The sequence below is a fragment of the Plodia interpunctella genome, chromosome 7, assembly GCF_027563975.2.
Source record: "Plodia interpunctella isolate USDA-ARS_2022_Savannah chromosome 7, ilPloInte3.2, whole genome shotgun sequence".
Taxonomy (NCBI): Eukaryota; Metazoa; Arthropoda; class Insecta; order Lepidoptera; family Pyralidae; genus Plodia; species Plodia interpunctella.
Window position 1 is genome coordinate 6,608,886 of NC_071300.1, and position 24,355 is coordinate 6,633,240.

General features: G+C 36.5%; 1 protein-coding gene across 3 annotated transcripts in view; it reads left to right on the forward strand.

Moving 5' to 3' along the window:
- Positions 1-24,355, forward strand: part of LOC128671445 (uncharacterized) — a 66,333-nt gene that overhangs the window by 23,330 nt on the left and 18,648 nt on the right. For 2 of the 3 annotated variants that reach the window (XM_053747896.1, XM_053747897.2), the window contains exons 3-4: positions 14,012-17,877; positions 19,029-19,257. In XM_053747896.1, coding sequence (XP_053603871.1) covers positions 14,012-17,877; positions 19,029-19,257 — 4,095 coding nt within the window. Of the gene's footprint in view, positions 1-7,579; positions 7,895-14,011; positions 17,878-19,028; positions 19,258-24,355 lie in introns of those variants that run through there. The other variant, XM_053747898.1, reaches the window with a different exon arrangement.

Below are 24,355 nucleotides of genomic sequence, written 5' to 3' on the forward strand. Positions count from 1 at the left end.
TATTCGAAAAATCTGTCGAACTGTGTCGGTATTTTACTATTAAACTTTTAGTTTCTTGCTACTTTCCGTTATTTTTAATACATTATAATAATTTTGCAGAACCCTAAAAACGTAGATATACGTTTTATAATTTATTTTATGGTATTAATGCAAATATTAATACTACTTTTTTAACTTATGATTTACAAACATATGTTTGTTTACGCTCAACGCTCTTAAAACGCTAAAAAAACACAAAGATGTTATATGAAATATGAATAAATCGTTAAATTTTCTTGAAAAACTTTACTTTTTTCATTGACAGTACCAGAGAAGATGAGAAATGTAACACTTGTCTTCGTCAAAATCAGCAATAACAGGTTCCACGACAACACAATGCTACGTCGCAACATTCGCAACAGATTAGAAAGTGCCAGGACAGTGAGCCACAAGATTTATTATTTAGTTCTGCTAGATTTATTCGCTAAAGGAATTCGTGTGATTGATCCCATCACTGTTCTTATCCTAGACTTATAAGTTAAGAAAAACCATTGTTCTTGAAGTGCCTCTCCATTACTGGAGGTAGGTCGTCAGCTTCGCAAACTCTTCGCTGTCCGACGCCAAGTGACTTGACGGGTTGACAACCAGCTCTTCAACTCTATTGATTCTCGTCGAATCTTGAATTTTAGTCAAAACTAAAAAGACAAACAGATCCTTTTATGTGCGATGTAGGAGATCGAATAAATTAAGTGATATAAAATGTTATGTTTAGACAGGGTTATTGGTTCGATTCCCATTCCCGACTTTTTTCATCTCATAAAATGTTTATACAATTTCAATTTGTTATAACATAGTTATTAGTCACTAGTCAAGCCCTTCAAAGCCCTTAAAGACTGAATTTGTTTCTATTGACGTCTTACAGACAAAACCAATGTTAATTGCACTAACGGCGAGAGTGCAGAGATGTGCAGTGTCACGAGGGCGATCACCCCAGTCTGGCTCAGGCAGCTACTATTGCACTCCGTTGTACGGCCGCCCTACAAAATTCATTCCAAATTCAACTCTATTACCAATCCATAGAGATCCATGGTATATTGACTTGCAGTTGATTGTACTATTTATTAAACCTATTTTCACACCCATTACCGTGGTATGTGATGGGTTGCGTGCGGAAAATTTTTGCAGGTTTCCCACGCGAATGCTTTATCAATAACTTAATTCACAAAATTACTACGTGTGAACTAGTCATAACGCTGAACAACTTTCTCTGTGTTGTTTGGTTTTTAAATTTTAAGTTTGTAAGTATATAGAAAATGCCATTTCATTACAGAACTATGACTATTAGGAACAATTTCAATAATATAAAATTCTGTATAAAAAATACGATTTCATAAATATGTTTCGAAAATACGCCTTCGAAATGTGTTTGAAATCAATTCATGCATAACTAAGGAAATATTTGTTTAAATTTTACTCCTAAAATGCCTAAATGCCTATACATATATATTCATTTATTATTAAAACTAAAATACAATTACATAAGCCTAAATAACTAAATATTAAAGATATTCATTATCATTCATAAATATATTCCTGAAAAAGTGCATTTACAACGTAAACTTACAAATTTTCGGTAGTTATTCCCGGTCTCTTCTTCAGCCAGAGAGTATCGTAACCTAGGGTCCGCTTTCCAACATTAACTCCTTTACTTCGTACGGTCTTCTGCGTTCACAGTTACGAGACCATTTAGGGATATAATATAAGGATGATTCCCGGGCGATATAAACCCAGCCTTTCTTATGTTTGCCTCCTTAGCCTCCTTTGCTAGCACGGTGGAAACGAAATATCAATTTTCAAAGCTGTTTCATATTATAGGTATCACCTAACATGACAGCATTACAATTCATATGTCAAGTGTTACGCACCGTCTAATAAGAAGCACAAATTGATCTGCGACAGTAATTGACTGTCATTGACACTAATACTGTGCTAATATTAAATGCGAACAGGAAATTAGCCATCATAAAATTGCATTTTTATGGCCGTATGAAAAGTTATATGAATAATAAATAAATAAATAAATAAATTTATTAGGACAAATCACACAGATTGAGCTAGCCCCAAAGTAAGTTCGAGACTTGTGTTATGGGATACTAACTCAACGATACTATATTTTATAACAAGTACATATACAGATAAACATCCAAAACCCGGGTCAATCAGAAAAATATCATTTTCCATCATGACCCGACTGGGGATCGAACCCGGGACCTCTCGGTTCAGTGGCAAGAACTTTACCAATGCGCCACCGAGATCGTCATTAGGTTTAACTTTAAGATTATTTTACATATTAAAAAGCTACTAATTCGCTTTGTTTGTATCCACGGAAAAAACAGTGGCGTGTGGTTCCGCCTTAAAATAAGACTAAGTTTTCTCCTCATCGATGTCGTACGAAACGATTACGGGATAAAAACCGTCAGACTTTAGGCAATCAAAGCATTCTCAAAGAGATTTGGCGTCAGGCAAGCGGCCGGAGACTGGTTGTAAAATCATAACTGATATGTGTACGTCTAAATATAAATTATTTTCGATAAACAAGGAGCCAACAGCATTGCTGCAATAAATAGGTTGGCAGTTCACATCTCAAGGAGAAATATTGTAATTTACTGTATGATTATTGGTTATAATAACCTTCATTGCCAAAAGTTGTTGCGACTTTCATTCAATCAATGTATTGTTAATGCCCAATAATGTTTAGAATTTTAATATTCAAAACAATAGAAATTAATGGTACCAAATACGATGTCAATGTAATACAGTGTGCCAGACATACACACTATCAGCTAAGAAAGAAGTCGTCGAATCGTAGTCACTTTACGTACATTTAATTGCGCATCAAGCTGTACAAAATCATTGCAAATTCGTCATTATTGCCGTTGCATAGAGTTCTATGTAGGGTAGCTTAAGGTGCGGCTAACTACTGGTAATTTCAGGCACCACAATCTTCTTCACAATATTAAGTAATTTAATGGTATCTTTTATTATTGTTTCGCGCTAAACGTAACAAAAAACAATTTGGTCTCTCTCTCTCTCTCTTTCATCGGGGTCACTTAATAATAATCTTTATTTTTTATATTTTAATTCTCTGGTACGACGGATCAGATTTGAAGAGCCCACCTAAATTGCTCAGTCGCGATGTATCACGTTGACATCCGTCGACGGATCAACGCAGAAGAACGTAGAAACATGGATTTAGTAAGTACTTCGGGAGTACCTACTAATTCCATGCGTAAAAATTGTATGAAGTTTCGACGCACAGCAACGTACGTACGAGTACGTCAACGACGAAGCTACAACGAATTTTTAGCATGTGAGGTACAGAGCCATCTTATCAGCCATCACGACAACATAGCAAGAAAATAAGTTGCTTACTTCGTCAAGCTATGCTGTAGTTTTGTAAAATACAGATAGATGGCGTTACGAGTCTCACACTGGCCCTGGGCGTAACTTATCTACTAGAATATTTTCGATTGGTATTTTTATCATTCTAATCTTTTAAATTACTAATCGGATTTGAAAATATTTAATGAATTAGGTAGGTTACATATTTACAGTCTATGAACATATCACGTATCAATATCATATTATAAATAATACAAATTAATGGCCCTTAAATTAGATATAGCGCATTTTTTGTCATGATATTTTTTCCTAATGTAATAAATTAAAAAAGCTATGAAATCTCATCACTTTTTGCTTTTGCCGAATCATGAGGGTCACTTCACACTTCACTAGACCATTGCAGGTCTTCACAATTTACTTATTTACAATATTTCAACGCTTATTATTTTTATTCGACTCTATCGCTCTTTATCTTTTTTTTTAAGAACATAAATTAATTACTAATTGTAATGCCGGCTCCACACTATCGCGGAACAGTTCGCCGAACTTTGACGGATTCGGAATACATTGCTGGTTTTTCATAGTGGTAAATAATGCAAACTACGCAATGTTTGTGCGTTCGCGTCGGCATCTCTCCGAGTTCGAAAAATTATATATAATATTTATATTTAAAAAATGGTAAGACCAACATTGTTTAAATGAGTTTCTGTCGACATTTCTTCTCAGCAGTAGTCGTTCCGTTATTTTGTAGCTTTGGTAAATATTATTTCATTTAGAATATGACGTGAAAAAGTGTCAGTGAAAGTTTAATTTCTAAATATTATATTATTTGATTTCATTCGACAATAGTGTGGAGCCTACATAACATACAGTGAAGGTTCACATTGACCAAAGTATTTTATGAAGCCTTACCATTTGTTTTTAATTATATAATTATGTTCAAATTGTAAGAAAGGCGTGCGCGCAAGGAAGGTCGGAAGTGTATGGGTGGCGTAGGAAGGCTGTGGTGAATGAATGAAGTCAATGTCAAATATTTAACGGAACAATAACTATGTGGGCGCATCCGACGACTGATGGAAAGGACGGACATAACGTTAGTTTTAGTTTTTTTTATTAAGTAGAGCACAGAGAGAAGAATTGGATAACTTGTACACATAGGTATGTGTCACGTACCTATATAGTCATACATACATACATAACAATATTATGTACCTATATTGATATTATTGAAAATATTTATTATATCAAGTTGCGAAAGTAAGTTTGTTTATCTATTTGTTTGTTTGTTACCACTTCACGCTTTATCTACTCAACCAATACCTTACCTTTCATCCGGGAAAAATATTTGCTCCCTTGGGAAACATACGCGGACGGAGCCGCGGGCAAATGACAGTTCATTAGAAAACACAGACTAATAACGGTTATGACTAAATTTTAATTAATCGAGCATCGTCGCACTAGCAGCCGTTGAAGTCTTTTGTACGGCTTCAGTAATTTGGGGCTCTACGCTCCGTGTCGCGGAAATTGGGTTTACGACCGGGCGTGAATCAGGCGTTTTTGCCCGGTATAATTCCACCACAAAGACGGCTTGCACTTGGTCGTTTACGGGCCGTAATCTTTTTTGTCCGGCATAAACCCATCTGTGTGCGGAAGGAATCAGTCACGGGGACAATGACAGATAATTGAGTTTATTTCTAATGCCATTACTTAAATGGTTTTATAAATACTTTCACCTATGGTTCTGTATATTGTTTTCAAATACTAGTAAGAGCCATGCCCCATTACTCCATTGCGGTCGGATCAACGAAGAACAACTTCGAAATTGTATGGCGTTTCGACGTACATCAACGCACGTCTGTGTCAAAACAACGTAGCACGACGGCGCTGAAACGTGCTGCGTCGTGCACAACGTCATGTGCAACAGAGCACAACTTAATGAATTGGCATGAGTCTAAAACTTTAATAACTATGAAAGATGAGGAGATGAGCTATGTAAGAATTTCTAACGGGAACAACACTTTTTTCCGAGGGTGATAAATCCTATATGGTATTAAAATCCTACTCTTTATTATAACTACATGTAATTCTGTACTTATGCGAAACTTCAAGATGAATTAATTGAGCAGATAAAGCGTGAAGAGGTAATCGATTCCCTTTCGAATTTATAATATCAGCGGGGAGTGCGATTGTAACAGTGTTGAACTTTATTCCTATCTAAAATAATTAAGATTCAATTATTACAAGTTTTCTAACAAGCAAATCAAGACGTAGAACAAATATCGACTTCATTAAACCCACATCAATCGATTAACTACATAATAATTCACCTCGTGCCAACTTTTTGCATCAATCGTCGATAATTTCATGACCTCCAAACCACAAGGCTTTATCTATTTAATTTTTAATTGACAAAAACAAAATTACAGCAAAAAATGTCGGATATGAAGTTTTTATTGGTCGAATCAGTCACGGTTTTGACTTCTCTCTACTTTAAAGCTTTATACTACAGAGTGATACACTTCAATATATATCGGTTTAATCTCTTATGGGGAAGACAAGAGCTAAGAGCCAATCGCAGGGTGCGATGAAGAACCTAGGATACCTAGGATCGTTGATCTAAATAAAAAGTGTTAGACCTTAAGAAATTTCGTCAAAATCGCCCTGTCCTATCCACTACTGGACATATGCCTCCCATCTAGTTAGCCATTCATCTCCATCCGATGAAACACTAGATATATTTATTTGTAACTGATGCAGACGATTCATTTACGTAGGCATTAACATGTTCAATTTAGAATTACTATTTGAAAATGAACTGCAACTATTAATCTTCAATTTTAACATTCCATGCTTGGGTTGTATTAAAAAATGTCAACTTTAATACTCGGATAGTTACGGTACCTTGCTATCATCAAGCGTTGTCTTTGTTATATGGTGATCGCAAGCCATTCCATTTACAATGTCAAAAAATCTGTCTAATTCTACTTAATGATTATGACTCGTGGCAATGGAAGATAGTTTATTAACCTAAAAACCTGATTACATGAGCGAACTCTTGACATTAAATAAAAAGATAGTATGAATGGGATATAGACTACTCTCGGTTGTCGCGTTTTCCATTGTATTTTGGACATTTTTGCGTAACATTTTGTAACAAGACTTGTTTTTGTAATTTCTTATCTAGTCTTTATTTCTTTCATAGTCATGAATGCTCTGGGTATTAGTAGTAATCTTAGATTAATTTGTGAATTATAAAAAAAAACTAATCTTTTTTCTGATCCACCGTCCGTTTTTCCTCAATGATCATTGTTACACTTGACTTGATTACGTACACCGGGGCTTTAAACTCAGAATTATCGGGATTACCAACCATACATCCTTCCTCAAATTCCCTTAACCATTTGTGAGAGATTCCAATAATATTAAGCAGAATAAACGTACCTATGACCATTCTTTTCGTTCTATATTTTTCAAAACTTAGCCGCTGTTTGGTCTACTTCGCCTCAAGTTCATTGTTCGAAACTTCATACCCACTCAATTTTAAGTGGACGTAAACGCCAGGCGCTGACTGCCCATTTTTTGCCTAGGCTCTTGGACTGGGCGGAGCGGGGTTTTTGTCGAATGTTACCGGTCGCTTACGTCATTTTGCTCTTTGGATTCGTTTTGTTGTTGGCGGTGAGACGCGAGTGAGTCACGTTGTTGGTCGACCTACAAGTCGATACTTTTATCGATATTAGAGCTTTATCTACTGAGAAAGCTCTACTTAAACAAACAGTATCAAATTGGTACCACTTCCATTCCACACATAATGATAAACTGTTTGAATATTTAATTAGCTTCTTCTTAGTTTCATAAAGCTATCGATCCTATTAGTGCAAGTCTTTTATTTTTATATAATTGGTATTTTTATGTTTGTATACTGTACTTAATATACGATTCAACATAGATCTGGCCTACACAACATCTGTGTACAAATAGCTATCCACTAATTAATTTCAGATCATCTTTATCAGAGCAGAAAGCGAAAATCTCGTTAAAGAAAAGTCGCAGCGTGCATTTCACTTGGCACCTCGCGTGTGTTTAGAGAATTAGAGAAAACAAAGACTGTTACTATAGCGATATCGATACGTAAACAATCGAGTTTAGTGCAACACTCGTGCGGTGGCGAGCGCAACAGTCAGCCGGCCGGCTTGGTTCTCGCTCCCTCCGCACATCCGCTTGCGTTCTGCCCCGCGACGCGACTGTATCATAGCCCTAGACGCCAAAATTCTAAAATCGAATTTAATTTTTTTCAACACAAAGAAAATCACGGCCAGTTTTATGAAAACAAATTTTTTGACAGTTTTATTTTTAATTTTAATGTTTCTCCTGCCAGTTAAAAAATAACAGTACTGTTAATCAATTTGGTGTTCGTGTTCGTGCAATAGTTCAGCAACAATTGTGTGAAACTTGAACTTTGAAAGCCTCCGATGAAGCCTTATATGGAAGCCCTTTCAATTACGTTGACTAAAATGTAAGTGCTATATATTGAATATCACCGGTAATTGGAATATAATATTGTTACGCGATATTTAATTTTGTTTTTTTATATTAATATAGAAAACATAGTAGCATTTTTTTATAACGACCATGAAGTTCTTAGTTTCATCTTCAACAAATATTTTTTTTATTTTATCTAATACATAAGGGTAATTTAGGATTCAATTTAATTTATGATATGATACTCCCTTTTATATAATGAGCAGAAGTTAGTTACAAATATTTAACTACCTAAGTAATATAAAAACCTTGTAAAAACAGGTTAACTTAAGCATGGTACGGCTCTTTAATGGGTCAAATTGATTTCGCACGGTTTTTGCCCCAATGACGTAGAGTGGGTACGACCACGTCGCTCCAGGCCAGGGTGAATGGTCTCCGTTCGTGGTCATGAATTGATGGCGTTGACCTTCCTAATCCTACTTCGCTGAAAATCCATTTATCCCACAGTGGTTGTTCCGAAATGCCAGTAGTTTGTAGCTTTTTTAGAAATTACTATTTAATATAAAATTTGACGTGAAAATGTGTTTGGGAAGATGTAATCTTAAATTTTGATTTTTTAAAACAACTGTATCTCTAGAGTTTATTTAATTAAATGTACTGAACCGAACAGCTCCTCGATCAGCATCAGCAACCATAGCTTCATGAACATTTTGTTAAAATCATACAATTAAATACCTAACATCTCACCTCCACCTAGTTTAGATATACATGCTTCAAAGTTTGATCTAATTTAAGCGTATTGATTTCTTCTCAGCTGTTGAGCGTCGAAGCCTAGACTCCGCTTTCCTACTTTTTCATGGTAGTCGACGTCATTGTCACACCACATCGTAGATTACATACTCTTGGTCATGTCACAAATGCAAATATATTTTCCATTTTTAATAAACTTAAAAATTGTATATTACCATTACCATATAAGTTACATTACCATTTCATAATTTCTGTTTTGATGTATAATTTTGGCGTCGTGACCATCAGAGCGTTTGTATCAGATATGGCCTGCGTGTAATAAAAATGCTATTATTAACATCGACTGTTCCAGATACATCTGGAACAGTCAATGTGAATATAATAAAATCAAAGAAATACCTTACTTTATAAGTGTCAGAGCCAAAAAGCTTAATTTACTTCCAATTTCTTTTTAACGCCGTTACTTTTTCTATATACTTATACGCAATTCAAGTGCCGTCAATGAAATAATCATAAAACATGAATCGATTCACATTTTTCTTTTTTAACTTCATTCTAGTCGAATTATTTACATAATTCTAGTATGAGGTATTTACCCTGGAAATTTTGAAAAAAGAATGAATGTTTAAAAGGCTGCAAGTGGCGAAACTTAATCACATTACATAAATATTTTAAAAAATCGAATTATCACTCATCTATAGTAGTGTGTGCTAAGCCCTAACTCAAAACAGAAAGTCCGATTCGATAAAATCTGCTCTACATTAGTCTATGGTGTGGTTAAAAACAATAGGGCGTGTCCGATGCGGTGCGGTACTCTTTGGCAATAGAATCTAGATGTAAGATTACAGATTTAGGCTACACCTGATGTAAGTAACCATTTGTGTAGCAATCATCGGTTATGATACTTATCTACTTAGATAAAATAAAAAAAAATCCCTGGTACCTCTTATGAACCTTATTTACAATATTAATGCAGAAACAAATCTATCAAGAATATAAAAACAATATTAACTAGAGTAAATAATAATAAAGATAATTTCAATAAAATGTATTTATTTACGATTTTGGAACCGTGTAATTTTCATGTAATGCTAATCGACTGTTGTACTGCTTGATAAATTTTATTGCATCCTACAAAACTTGTAATAATCTTCTAATAGTCCCGGTTGCTTCTGCCTTCATTTATCGCTGAGGGAAAATAATAAAATAGATAACTATTAAACTTAAAATGTAACGTTTGATGTATCAGGTTTGATGTAACAATTTCAAATTTAAAAGTACGTCGATTCATCTGTCTTCTTTAGAATAACTAAATAAAGTGTCTCTAAATGGAGTACAGGCTCTTTGTAATCAGATCACTATTGGATCAGACAATGAAAGTAAGAGCGCATGTTGGCGCCGCTCAAGGCTCCATTACCTAAGTTGAGAGACGTGGGATGCAAGGAGGACGACGAGGCCGTACAGACTGCGACTCCTTTGTCGCTAATGTTACTGGCAACCTATTTGGGTGTTCCAATTTTGAGTTTCAAGGGGAAAAACCATATTCCAATTTTAATTTCCACTTAATAAGGATTACGGTTCTCTTCATAATTTTGTAGTTCTAATTTCGAATGATTTTGGACTGTGTCTTATTAGAATTTTTCATGAAGTTTTTATCAATTTCCAAATTGTAAGTATGTGTGTAAGTTTGTACTTATAATAAGTGTGTGAGTACTAGCACAAAATTTAGATTTCTATAATCGTTTCTGCATGTATATTCTGCTTTGTCATTGTTGGAATATATGTATGTAATCTATCATTTTCCCTTCGTTATTGAGAGTAAACTAATCTCTAATAGTTCGTTCTATCTGACACTAAATCTATCTACTATAGTCCACATTACAATACCAATAGCTATTTACATATTTGTGCCATTTTGTTACCCTCACTAGACATAAACAAAAACTTTATATTAGTCACTAAGCGTACGTCATTTGAAAGCTAAATAACCTCCTCACACAAAAACAAAAAACGTTTCTACTGATTCTTCCAATTTTAAAAAATACATCCGGAAAAGAAAGAAGGCAATATAAAGAAACAGCTGACGCGCGCCAATTGTTCCAGGGGTCCCACAGGGGAAGTGGGTTTCCTGTACAACCTGTACTAACTTGAATTCGACAGGTGGACGAACCGACTTCATTCACAGATGACTGTTTCTACACTAAGCGTTTTGAATGAAACACATTTCATGATTAAAGAAAAGGAAAGATGAAAACAAACTACTAAGATATTTAAATGTCAAATCAAAATAGTAATTTATTTAAAAGCTACAATGTAATAATGTTGAGTACACTAGTGTGTACCTATTCAACATTACTAGACAGATGCCTTTAGGCGAATCTTGAATAGAATCTGACACAAATGTTAGGTAATAACACACTTGAAAAGAAGAAGGAATATTATTGTTTTCTGTTAACATCTGATTAGACATATAAAATAATAAACTGGTTGCCAACCACAAACGTTTCCCAGACAATTTTCTCCATGAATTTCGATTCGCTTAATTTTGTACAGTTATTTAAAATCGATATGAGAAAACGCGTATTGGCTTCGTAATGCTTCTTATTTTAACATTAATAAAGTCTCATCATTAATGCATAAGAGAGAAAGCTATTAGACTCTATGGTGAAAGTGAACATTATAGGAATCTGTATGGGATACATGAATAATGTAATAGGGATTTTTTTATGCAGTTACTTACCAACAATATTAAAAAAAAGGTTCATAAATAAATATGGACAACGGCACACACTAAGCACTACTAAACTTACGTCGCGGATTCGATGGACACAAACACAGAAACGCCCAGAACCACAGAAAAATATTTTTGGTCATAGGTACAAATACTTGCCCGCGCTGGGAATCGAAGCCAGGACTTCCAGATGGACGGGCGTGGTGAACATTCATGTAGCTTTTAGAATGGGCAGATGGCCGATCTCTAAATTATTAGTTTTTTTGCTATTAGATATGTTTGTTATTTGTAAAACGTTTGTCGACGAAGATAAATCAGATACGACCATAAATGGATGCTCATCAATTCAAATCACAGATATATTCAGACCATGTACCTATTTATATTAGCATACTCATATAAGAACAATAGTAATTAATCAGAGACTATAATTTGTTTGTAATAATCGTGATGTACTTCAATTTTTTTTTTGTTTTTCCTGTCATTTTTGTTTCATTTATTTGTATATCCCGGCTTCGCTCGGGTAAAACCATAGTAAAATATACACCAAAACCTTCCTAAGGAATCACACTATCTATTGGTGAAATCCGTCCGATAGTATTTGAGTTTGTCGCTTACAGACAGACAGACGCGACAGGAAGAAAAAATCCTTACATATTATAAAGAAAGTCCCTTATTTTTATACATAATATGTATGGATAAGGATATAGGTATCATAATCGACACTTAAAAACATACATGCCAAAAAGCATAGGTCCTTAAAATGGTAGATTACCTATGCAGTAGAGTTTAATAGAATTTCGAGATCATTTTATGATTTATAATAAATAAATAAATGGAATATTGTGTTGGTACTACAGAATTACAAGAAAACTGTTCTTATCTTTTCAATTGGTCAATTCATGTTGTAATGGTGTTGTGAGCCTCATAAAAGGTAGGCACTTCCTTCGCAGCAGATGGAAACGTAAGATATACGTGATTCGACTGTGTATTCAGCGTTGGCACCTTAAATTACGAGTATATTTATTCTCTGTTCACTTATTTGTGCATAAGGTATTTTACGCAGGTTACTACGTAGATAACATTGTACAATATTATTACGTACCAGGAATACAAGTTCCTATTGTAATCCCTACCTGTACCTACAAAGGTAACTGTGCCTACAAGTTCTATGTATTTTTTTTATGATTTTATAAATAAATGAATATAACGAAGTTTTTGTGACATTACAAAATTGTAAGTATTAACTTTTATCCGCGACATCGGCAGCGTTTAAACTTTCAGCAATAAGCCGAAAAACATCCATTTTTTCAATAGTTTTAGCATAATGCGCGTTAAGACATAAGTAGATAAATGTAGGTACACTTCTCCTGTGTGTCGTGAAAATTTATTAAGGGATAACGGTAATGAACAACAGAAATGTCACCAACGTGACGTATTCCAATGAAACAAAATGAAAATTAGTCTGTGATAGCTTGAAATATGATCATTTTCAATACTTGTTACAAAAGTCCGAAGATGTGGATACATTCGTGTCGCTCTCGTGGATGGCGGCAACCATCCGTGGTGCTTTCTTCATATTAACACGATTCCAACCAGCCATATAGAAATTCCAGTATTAGGCTTAGTGCCAATATGCATTACTACTTTCTAATACTTACCTATTCAATTATATTTACATGCATTTTCCATGCATTGCGCCGCAAAGTAGATATAGTATTAACAAGATTTTTAATAACGTCTAAGCAGGCTTAAGCAATTATAATGCATTAATAACCTTTAATGATGTCAAGTAGGTAGTACCTACTTTCACTGCTTGCAATAAATATTGAGAATTGTGAAGGTTATGGTACCTATCTAAACTTAGTTAAAACGGAATAGGTATCTACCTGATAATTATAAATTCTCATTTAAATTATGTTGGGACAACTATGCTAGATAATTCTTTGAGCTACCAAATAATATCTATACTATTATTATAAAGAGATAAGCATTTGTGAGTTTGTATGTTTGAGGCGGATAATCTCCGAAACTACCGAACCGATTTCAAAAATTTTTATATCATTAGAAAGGTACATTTTCCAAGATTACTATAGGCTATATTTTATCTCAAAATTCCCACGGGAGCGAAGACCTGGGCAACATCTAGTCAGTAATAAAAGTAAATGTAAACCTAGTCAGACTGTGTACATAATACACGTAAGAGCGTGTTGCTCGTCGAAAGACGAAGGCGCTAGCATTGCCTAGACTCTAAGGTTAGACTAGTACCATTAAACTTCGTTAAATAAACATTGTTATTTATACTATATGATATGAAATAGAATGCTCATGTTTCTTGTGACTATATTAAAATGAATAACAAAAGTAGAATAGCGTAGATAGCTATTTGATATGCTATGATTCCTTGGGGAATAAACTTTACAGGAACAATAAATATTTTAAACTGTAGTTTTATTTATGGGTCCTCTATGTCCATGCAGTACTTATCTGGGCTATTGAAATTATATGCTGAGCCCGTTTACTAGATATTATAAGATAATATTATATGAGTTCCCGAATCGTGAGCAAAAGCCAGTCTAAATACCTATAAAACGTAAATCGCATTACCTGTGTAGAATCTTAAAAATATTTCTATTGACGAAAAATTGAGTATCTTTCTCCTGTTTCCAGAGTGGGGCGGCACTGAAGCAGGCGAAGTGAGCGAACCGGAGGCCGGTCGCATGCGTCCCGAGGACTACCGACTCGTGTTCCTCAGCTCAGACTCCTCCTGCCGCGACGACACGGAGGACTCCTCCTCCACCTCCTCCGCCGCGCCGCCAGCTCCGGACGACTGCGACTGGGATTACTTCGAGCCCGGCGCGGCCCCACCCCCACCACCTCCGAGACACACGCCACAAGTCTGCCCCAGAACTTGCTCCTGTGGCGCTGAACCCCGCATCGTCGCTGTCCCTGTCCCTGTTCCTGTTCCCGTCCCCGCCGCGCTCTGGCCAGCTCTCCTCGCCTTCCCCACTCAAACCCCACCTACCCCGCATTGGCACACCTACCCCGGTTTCCCCCCTCTCGATGCCGCGGCGCTCGCTAGGCTCACCACGGCCGCTGCCGTCGCCGTCTCCGCCGCCGCCTCTGCCACCGCCACCGCTCTCCCGCACACTGAAATGACTCCCGATAAAACCGACAAAGCTATACAGTCCGAAACGACGCAACCGCCCGATAACGATAACAATGATAATATTATTGAACAGCCAGTTGAGTGCGAAGCGCCGGATGGAATTAAAGTGATCGCCGAGGAGGATACATTATCAGTATTATCGGAACAAGCAGAGGTCATGCCGGATCATTTAGACGCAGAGAAAGCTTTCCCATCATCAAATGAATCTGGAGAATCCAGTGATTCTGAAGCTGACGTTGAACGAAGGAGCTATGACCTAACTAGTGGCGCGCCTGAGGAACCTGTGACGTCGGATGAAGACTCCGACGACTCCGGCGGAGGAGGAGGCAGGTTCTCACGAGTGTTTGTTGTCAATCCTGCTGATTCATCTTCAGATTTAGAAGATAATGCTGACAGTAGCGGCATAGACTGCGATGACTCTTTCGACAAAAAATCTGATAGTTTAGAAATAATGGCCGTCGAAGTTGCCGTGCAAAATGAAATTAATATTAATGTGGAACAAAGACAGGAATTTGAAGAAAATAATGACAATGACAACATAGTGCTTTTGGATTCCTTGACTTTTACAGAAGAATATCCGATGATACCTTATGGAAGTGATAATAATGAAAATAATAGTAATAAGTCAGACGAAAAATCTCATTTTATTAAATTTTGCGATAAAAATATGTTACAAAGTGAAACCTGTGAAGAATATAATAGTTTTAATGCAAGTTGTAGCACAAGTAGCGATAATTCAGATAAAAAGAATTACATAGATAATGGATTAAATAGTTCTGAAAGTATGTCAATCAGCAACGATTGCGATTCATTAGATAACACTTTAAATGCAGAAAGTGATATGAAAGTAAAAGTCTCGGTGGAGGTGCCTAATGAAAAATATAACAATGAAGAATTATTTTCTAACAAAATTCCACACGCTTCTCCATTGACAAAATTATCATCTTCGCCGGAACCCGATCAGGACAGCCAAAGTTCACCGACCGTGGACAAAATAGACTTATTCAAAGGAATTGAACGTACACTGAGTGAACTATTGAAGAAAGAATTACTCGAGGAACAAGGAGAGGAGAAAATACACGGCACGCGGCCGGTTTGCAGTGCGGAGGCGGGGGGCGCCAGCGCACCTGCCGCGACAACAGTTTGCCGCTCGCGCAGCGCTCGCACGGACGGCTCCGCGCGCTTCACGAGTCGCGTTATGATAACGCACGATCGCGTCTCGGTCGTCACGTCAGATACAACGCGGCTCATGCGGGACATAACAGTGCACCACACAAACTCACAAAACGAACCGATTTCCGATACACAAGACGAAAACGAACAAAGTTTGGCTTCCGACGACGAAGTACCACAGCCTTCGGGCGGAGTGACTGTCGTTAGCAATGCCGACACTCTCTCAGCGGTCGTGTGCCTCGAGGAGGGGCTTGCAGACGACGATTCGTGGGTCGAGGACGTCAGCCATGACGATGACGAGGCCACCACCGCGACGGACTCAGACTCAGGGGATGAAGCGACATTGCCCGCCCGGGGAGACGATTTCGCCTACTGTAGGCGTTCCATAGACTTCACTTTACACACGATAGTCGAAGAAAGTTGCGAAGAAAGCGAAACGGAACATACAACTAAAAAACCACGACCTGTATCCGCTACGGAGCTAGATAAATACTTTTTCTTTGATTTAGGAGACGGAAGAAATGTGCGCGATGATGAAGAGCCAGTGTCAGAAACGTCTAGTGTGTGCAGTGAGGGTGGTGAATCTATGGTTGATAGCGAACAACCGAAAAGAAACAGTAGTGATAATGATGAACTAGCGTCTTCACGTTTGGAAAAATATTTCCTATCTGGATTTATGGGTTTCAATCAAGAAAGGCATGATTCAGATGGATCTGGGAGTGTGGGAAGTGACAGTGAAGGCAGACAAAGTCCACAAAGAAGAAAACGGTTAGTCCGGGCAAGAGGTACTCCTAGATCACATTCATCATCATTGGATAATTTATTAACGGGAGAAGAACCGTCACAAGAAACTCAAGAAGTATCCGACGGTTCAAGCACAGAAACTGAAGATAGGCACGATTCATCTGAGCGGCTTGACGTGCAAGGCGAATCAAAAAGAAAGAAGCAGAGTAAAAAAACGCGCGGTTCACCTGCCGATGAACGGAGACAATCAGCAGAGTTTGCTGATGAAACACGAGATGACACCAGATCTGTGTCTGAAGGTGAAGATGGCAGGTCTTCTCCTCGGCCTGAATTCCCACCGCTTGGATCTGAACTATCTGAATCGAAAAAACAAGCTAGTAGAGACAGTGGTTTTGTTGGCAGCTGTGACGATTTATTAAGAAACGGCGATTCGAGTTCAGAATTTGGTAGATCTCACGAACCTAAAATAGAATTAGAAGAAATTATAGAAGAGATAAGACCGGATATTGAGGAACGCTTAGAGGGCCCACCGTCAACCCGTCCCCCGCCAAGTTCATTAACTCGTAAAGATAGCTTTAACAATTGGTCATCTGATGAGGAAACTAATCTTATGATGAATAAAATGAGACAATTTTTTAAGCAAATGATAAACTCGGCTAATGTAAGAACATCAACACCTGCATCAGCATCATCAAATTCAGAAAGTTCACGACCGCCTAAACCTCCACAATTGCTTTACTTTGAAAGTGAATTAACGAGACTTATGAAAACAGTTCCTGGTATAAGAGATGAGGAAGTTCGGGAAATTGTGGAGTATTTATCTAGTGAAGATACATGGAGTGATTCGTACGATTCATCTGACTACGCGGGGTCCGATTTAGAAGGCACAGCTAACCGTTCAGCTCTAAGGAAACAAATATCAGACAGCTGTCGGGAAATTATAGATGAATTCGACCGTGGTAATAGCGAAGCAGGCTCATTAGAGCGTGACGCGGCTGGCGCATATCAAAGATTGGCTGCAACATTGGGAAGAGCCGGGGAAGGATCCCCTCCTTTATTTGGAAAAGTTATGCGTCATATAGGAGGAAGATTAGTGGCGTTAATGCATGATGTGTCTGCTGGAGCGTCACCTAGTACTGATGATGATAGTGCGTCTGAGCCAGGAGCCTTAGCTCGGAGTCGTTCTCATGATATACTCGAAGCGGCGGTGAGCAGAGGAAGTGTGGCTAGTGACTGTGAACGATTTTCATGGCGCGGTAGTTTTGAGTCGGCATTGCTGGCAACGGATTCTCGTGGTACATTGGGTGGTCCTGGAAGTGAGGCAAGAAGATCACCAGCGGGCGCTGAGTTGGCAGCTCAAAGATCTCACTCAAGAAGTTGTGGAGCGATAGGCGGCAGTGAAGATCGTTTATGGCGAGGAAGGCGTCGAGCTTCTGCGCCAGATGCAGAGGTAAGAATGTTTTAAAGTATAATTTGTACAAAGACACTAATTTATCAAAGAAATCGAGTATTTCAAATGTTTACAATCGTGTGTTCAATCTCAATCACATCATATACGATATAATATTCTAAGGATGTAAGTACATTTTGTCAATGCCAGTCGCATCGTCACGAAACATACATAATCTTATCGTCAGGTATTCAATGCATCAATCGAATCTAATAATAATATTCTGTAAGTTGAAGTCATCTTATAAAAACAAGTTTTGTTGATTCGGCTGAGGTTAGGTGTGGTTCGTCTAAAAGTAGTTTTAGTTAGCAAATAGCAAATACATAAATGACTATGTTATTACAAATTCGGCAGTTGCGCAATCATTTCTCTGCAATAGAACGGCTAAATGTCGATCAGCACTATCGCCAACTAAAAATTAAATTGTTTCAATAGTTAAACCGTAGAATTGAGAGTTTTACCATAACGGTTGCAGCAAGAACAAGATTCTTTCACATAATTTTCTGCTTTATTGCAATAAAAAATTACCGCCACATTCCCTTGACTTATTTCCTAGATGATTATGTCCAGATTATAGCCAACATTTTCGCATCCGGTGCTCACATCATTCACGATTACCTGCAATTATTTCCTTTTTATTCTTGTTTCTTTTAATCTAGCTTCTATTTCTGTAAAAATATGAATGATGTTTCCTCGTAATATCCATTGAAAGAGATTATGTAATTGTTTTCATAGTCATATGGAAAAATCAATTATCACCTGTAAGCCAGGGTATCGAATCAATAGAATATACCCATCTACGATTTTCAATGCAACATGATACGAGGAAAGTGGACATATAAATATTCATCTATCGTATATCTCATCCGTGAATCTTTTTCGTCTCTAACAGCCTCAACCAACCACCTTTTGGAATGTTGTTGTTGCCTATCCGCTGTCGAGACTTATTATCCGCGCCAGGACAACTAAAGTCTATTGTAAAGATTCAAAGCATAATAATATTGTAACATTAATTCTACTCTTATATTGACTAAATACTATCACTGCCTGGAAGAGATCCCTTCATGGTATGGGAATCACAATATTCAGTATACCTTCTTGACATCTAGGTATGTACTTTTAATAAGTATTATTTTTGTGTTTGCACACAGTCAGAGGAAGAGCAGCGCGCTGGGTCGCTTCCTCGCTTACCGTCCATCACAGGAACCAACACTGTCCCGGCCGGGCCCGTCAAGTCCGCCCGGTACCGGGCCCCTGGGTTCCGCACCGCTACCAGGGCAGCCTCGGCCCCTGGGCTCCACGCGCCCAGGAGGCGACGACCACCGCCCACCTTGCATCTGCCGCCACCTGCTGCACCTGCTTCAGCTCCAAGTCTTCAAGGTAAGGGATATAAAGACTACTGTTTGTGAACAATTTCATTTTTCTGTGAAAATGTCGTGCGAATAGTAATCTAGCAATAATTTGTCTACACGGAGACGAGTGAATATTAAGTATCACTATGGGTGTTTAGATTTCATTCAATCAAAAGTGATACAATCAAACCAGGATTCGCGCAAGCATATCATGTTTTTTTTGCTTAAACCTTAAACACCTTTAAAGAAGGTTAGTAGAAATGTATTGTGATAATTTGTAAACAAAATGAAAATGGACTGACGAACAGATAATAAGCTTACAAGACGTTTCATGATTCACGAGTGTAGTAATACCGTAAATGAAACTAGTAAATAATAATATTGTAGTGGTCACTATGACATTTATAGGAACATCTACGATTGGTAGGTTTACCAAAAATACAAAACTAACATGAGCCTCATGAATAAGTAAGTACCTACCTATCATGGAAACCTACCAATGTAAACTTCGATAAAATGATTCTGGCAATTTCAGAAATCGTGATAATACCTATCATGCGATAACTTGCAACAGCGTAAACGAATAAAAGCAATTACTCACAAGATGCTAATGCAATTTAGTTAGCTGTAGCGGTAGTCACGTATAATCATTAAAACGTCGTAATTTTATGCAATATAAGTGTTTTTCAACCTATCGCCATAAGATATTCAACCTGTCGCTAGAAATTGTTTAATTGTCATAAATATTCGTATACTGTAGGATCGAATACGACTCAACCTAAGATTGTGAAATAAAAATAAAGACATTAAAAGAACATTAATTCACTTCATTGCGATTTCTATTTTGAATATTAATGCGTCTGTTCACCCAGAAGATCTCATAATTTTAATTAACGTTTAACATAATTGCATATTACAATGCAGCCGTTGGATTGTTTCGTACTGGAATAGTTAGAAGTTACACTTTCACTGAAAATATTCTTGGTTAAAATGAAATATCTAGATTTAGCTAGCAAGATTTTGATTTAGCTCTTTAAAAACAAATCGCTTCGGCCATTTTCAGGAAGTAATGACTATTCTGCATAAAGCAATAATGAATAAAAAAAGCTAATCTAGAATTTTGAAGAGGTTTTTACATAACGTATCCAATTTGGAAATGCAAATGCAATTTATCTAATCTAGATCAAAATAATCGATTTAGATCGAAATCTACAAACATATTTAACTAAGCACGTTTTAAGTACGCAAGCCAAGACCACGTCCAATCGCTTTTCTATAGCTATTTACAATTCCTTGAGATCATACTGTTTAGCCTACAAACTGCGTGTTCTACTTTCTTAAGGACACTACAGTTAGTTACTTTTGTGTACTTACACAAATGGTTTCGTTGTCTATAGGCACGTAACGTCACCATTTACACCAAGTTCAAAATTTAGGTTATATATTAACTGTGTGATGGTTATATTTTTCGTTGTTCTTATTTACTTGATGTTTCAGTACGATAAAAGTCTGTGGAAATATTTTTAATGTGGTAAAATCTACTTTTGGCCAGGAAAATTGTGCCCATAAATCTACCCAAATCCTAGCATAATATGTATATTCAATTTGGTTTATCTATAAGGGTGAGTTGCATCGTCAAATTTGACGACGCAACCCACCCTTATGTTTCATCAGATCGAAAAATCATAAATTCTCATTGCTTCCACGACACGATATATAACTTTCATTAGAACACATTTGTTCGACAATTTTTTTTATGAATGATAACCTAATGGTTGTTAAAAATGGTATTTACCTACACAGAAGTTATTCGAAATTAATGAATTCTAATAAAGTAAAACGAAACCTTTCTAAAAATTAAGTGTTTTCAGCTTGTTTCGTGCTTAGTGTATGCAAAACTGATCTACTTTCGTTGTGATGTCGTCGTTATGATGTGTAAAGGAAGCCATTTTTTCGACTTTCGCTGGTATTTTAGTGAATGTTCGTTCATAAATATTACGATATCTGTAGAACAGTTCAGTGATTGCAATTTTTTTATCTACTTTCAAATAAGTACCTAATTTAAAAAGAAAATAAAATTATTAGGAGATATTTTAACGTTTACGGTATATACTACATTAGTTTTCACTGTGAGTTGATTGAGTATTAAGTATTTAATAAATTTGGAGAATTTTCCGAAAATTAGAACTGAAAGTGAAAAGTGAACGAACTCTGCTATGAAATTGTCATCCAGGTGCTTACGGGCTATGAAACCACCCTGAATTTTTGCAGCTTTATCAAAAAGTCGAGTAGATGGATTTACATTATGGATTCTATAGGACATGACCATATTGTATTTCTATTTGATTAGATTTATAGGCGTAAAATTACAAATATGTTCCGGTATATTTACTTTATTTTACCCTTGACTGATACCTAAAAGGTGGCCCACCATTGGGCCGCTATCTTTTTCTAATTGATCAAATAGAAAAAGACAGCTGGAAGAGGTCATTATAATAATATAATAATGAATATATAAATTAAACCTTCCTTTTCAACATCGCAAACCGTCGCAAGTTTCGTAACAAACATATATAGTAAGTTAGCTGCTAATATTGATAAGCCAGTGACACGTAATAACGCCTTCACTTCGAAACCAGTTGCCAGCTTCCGTCTTGATACGGACGTAACAACATTGATTTCCAATGCACTAAATGGCTAAAAAAATCTGTACTACACCTGAAGTATAGATTAGACAATACTTCCACTGAAGTAAGTTTGGAGCGTAAAATTTTCTATAATATACCTCTTTCAAAACGCCCCAAACGAACAAAAGGTGGACTTAATATGCCAACTGGCATTCTCTACCAGTTAACCATAATATCAAACAGAGATAGGTACTTAGTTATAAAAATGAGCAATCATAGGATCATACAATAAAATGTTATTGGTTGGTAGCATGATTTAAGTACACATTTAAAATTATCAAAGTTTATCATTCTTTCGCGACTTTTAATGCTATCGCATTAAAAGTCGCGAAAGATTGATAAACTGGCCTTCTATTGGACTTCATTCAATCTTGAGCTACCTAAATTGCAAATCAGATTAATATACAAAACTATACATATATATAGAGGACGATCCAAATATAGATTTTAATGGCCTTTAAATATTGTAGGCGCGTCCAGTCCATTTTTGAAAATGAACTGTGCGTTTTTTAAGGGTGAGTTGCGCCGTCAAATTTAACGTTGATTTTAACCGGCGCGCCGCTGACTTTTACAAAATGTAGACAAAATGTTGTACTTTGCATTTTTGTGTGTGTACTTTGCGCAAATTAAATAAATTTATTTAATAGTCTTAGGGTGGGTTTAATATAATTTTAGTCAGTTTTAAAATAATCATATTAAAACTTTTATATATTAAAAGTTGTTTACACTTCGTATTACTTAGTTCTTAGTAAATTATTATCAGTTCAATTTTTTTATCGACGTCAACAATAACGATTGCAACACAAATCTATTTGTGCGTCTGGGCCGTTGCGCTGCTTTGAATGTAGGTGTGCGGTTGGCGTATCTTGGCTTGGACCGTGTTTCACAACCGTTTCGCTTCATGACCACCACAAAATGTTAAAGGTTCCAGAATTTGTATTTTATCAAACTATGAATGGGGAATAATTCTCTGTGTGTTTACATTATGTAAACTAACCGTGCTAAATGAAGAAGAAAAGTTGGAAACCTGACCCTGGGCTCCGACGATCTACTGCTACAGGAAAATACCGGGAAATCGCTTGAATGAAAAATATAATGCTGATATACACAAGTGCATTACAGGTTTAATTTTTTACACTAGTCATATAGTCGAGAATAGTTTTATCTAGCTACTATCCTCGACTATTGTAAATATCGATCTTTAAACACCTGAGAAATAGGAAAATGCATATCTTTCTTTAACCTTATTATTTTGTGTTACAAAAACCGTAATGACAGACGTGGCTTATGTTTTCTGTCCATTTTTTACAAGTTGAAACTGTGAGTTGAAATCAGAACGAAGGCCTAAATAATTTAATTTTTCTATCCTGTTTAATGGCTATGAATAATGTACTATACTTGATCTTTTAAAGTATATTACTTATTTTTCACGCTTCTATTACCTTATACTAATCTTGTCCTTTGTAGTGTAAATATGTAGTGAAATCAATTGTGTAAATTAAACTTTTCCTTGAATCGCTTCCCGATTTCCATTTGACCCAAAATTTCTATGTTGAGATTAAATATTTTTTCGGAAAAATATTTTCTCGAACGTGTTTCGCAATTTCTGGAGCACTTTACGAAACAAAACAATATTGATACAACTGTTTATCACGTCTGTGCCTCCGTTGCTGCAATCCGAATAAACATTGCAGGCAATGATCTAACATACGATTCAAATATTTCCATTTTTTTTTTCAAGCAGTTGTCTTTATATTTATAGCTCGTCTTATTTTTGCGTGGGTTTAATTGAACCCAGTATTCGATATCATGACATGTATGTATATCTTCGATAACAGAAAATCAAGCTCGGTGGCGCATCGGTACATCCGCTTATCTGGCGATAGTCGCTGTTATGCAACTTATTGCACTAATATAATATCTTGAACTCCACCGTCCTTAGGATGGCCCGTTAAACTGGTGATCTTGGTCGTATTTGCAATAAGTAAAACCTATCAATCCGCATCTACCCGTCTGGTTGATCATGGCCCCATCCTCCTTGATTATTCAAATGGAAGGCCAGTGCTCTTTGTACTGCGACTAGCACCACATACCGGGAAAGAAAGAAAACGGCAGATAGTTTTATGATATGAGAGATTTTGATAACTGGGAAGAAAAGGCTTAAGACAGAAATAAGTGAATGAATTTGGTGCAGGCTTTTTTAAGAAAATTGTTTTAAGCAAATTGGACTAATGTTTAAAAAAGTATTCGCAATCCAATCTGTCGATTTCTAACAACAAAGTTGGTCCACTGCGCAGTAATAGTGTAACTGTAACACATCGAGCTCGTGCTGAAGAGAAATTACTCTCGGAAGCCATTGTTCATGGCCGAGTTTTTTATCGATACTCGATACCATGTGACTCAGTAACTTTATCGAACCTATATGCAATTGCTTTCACG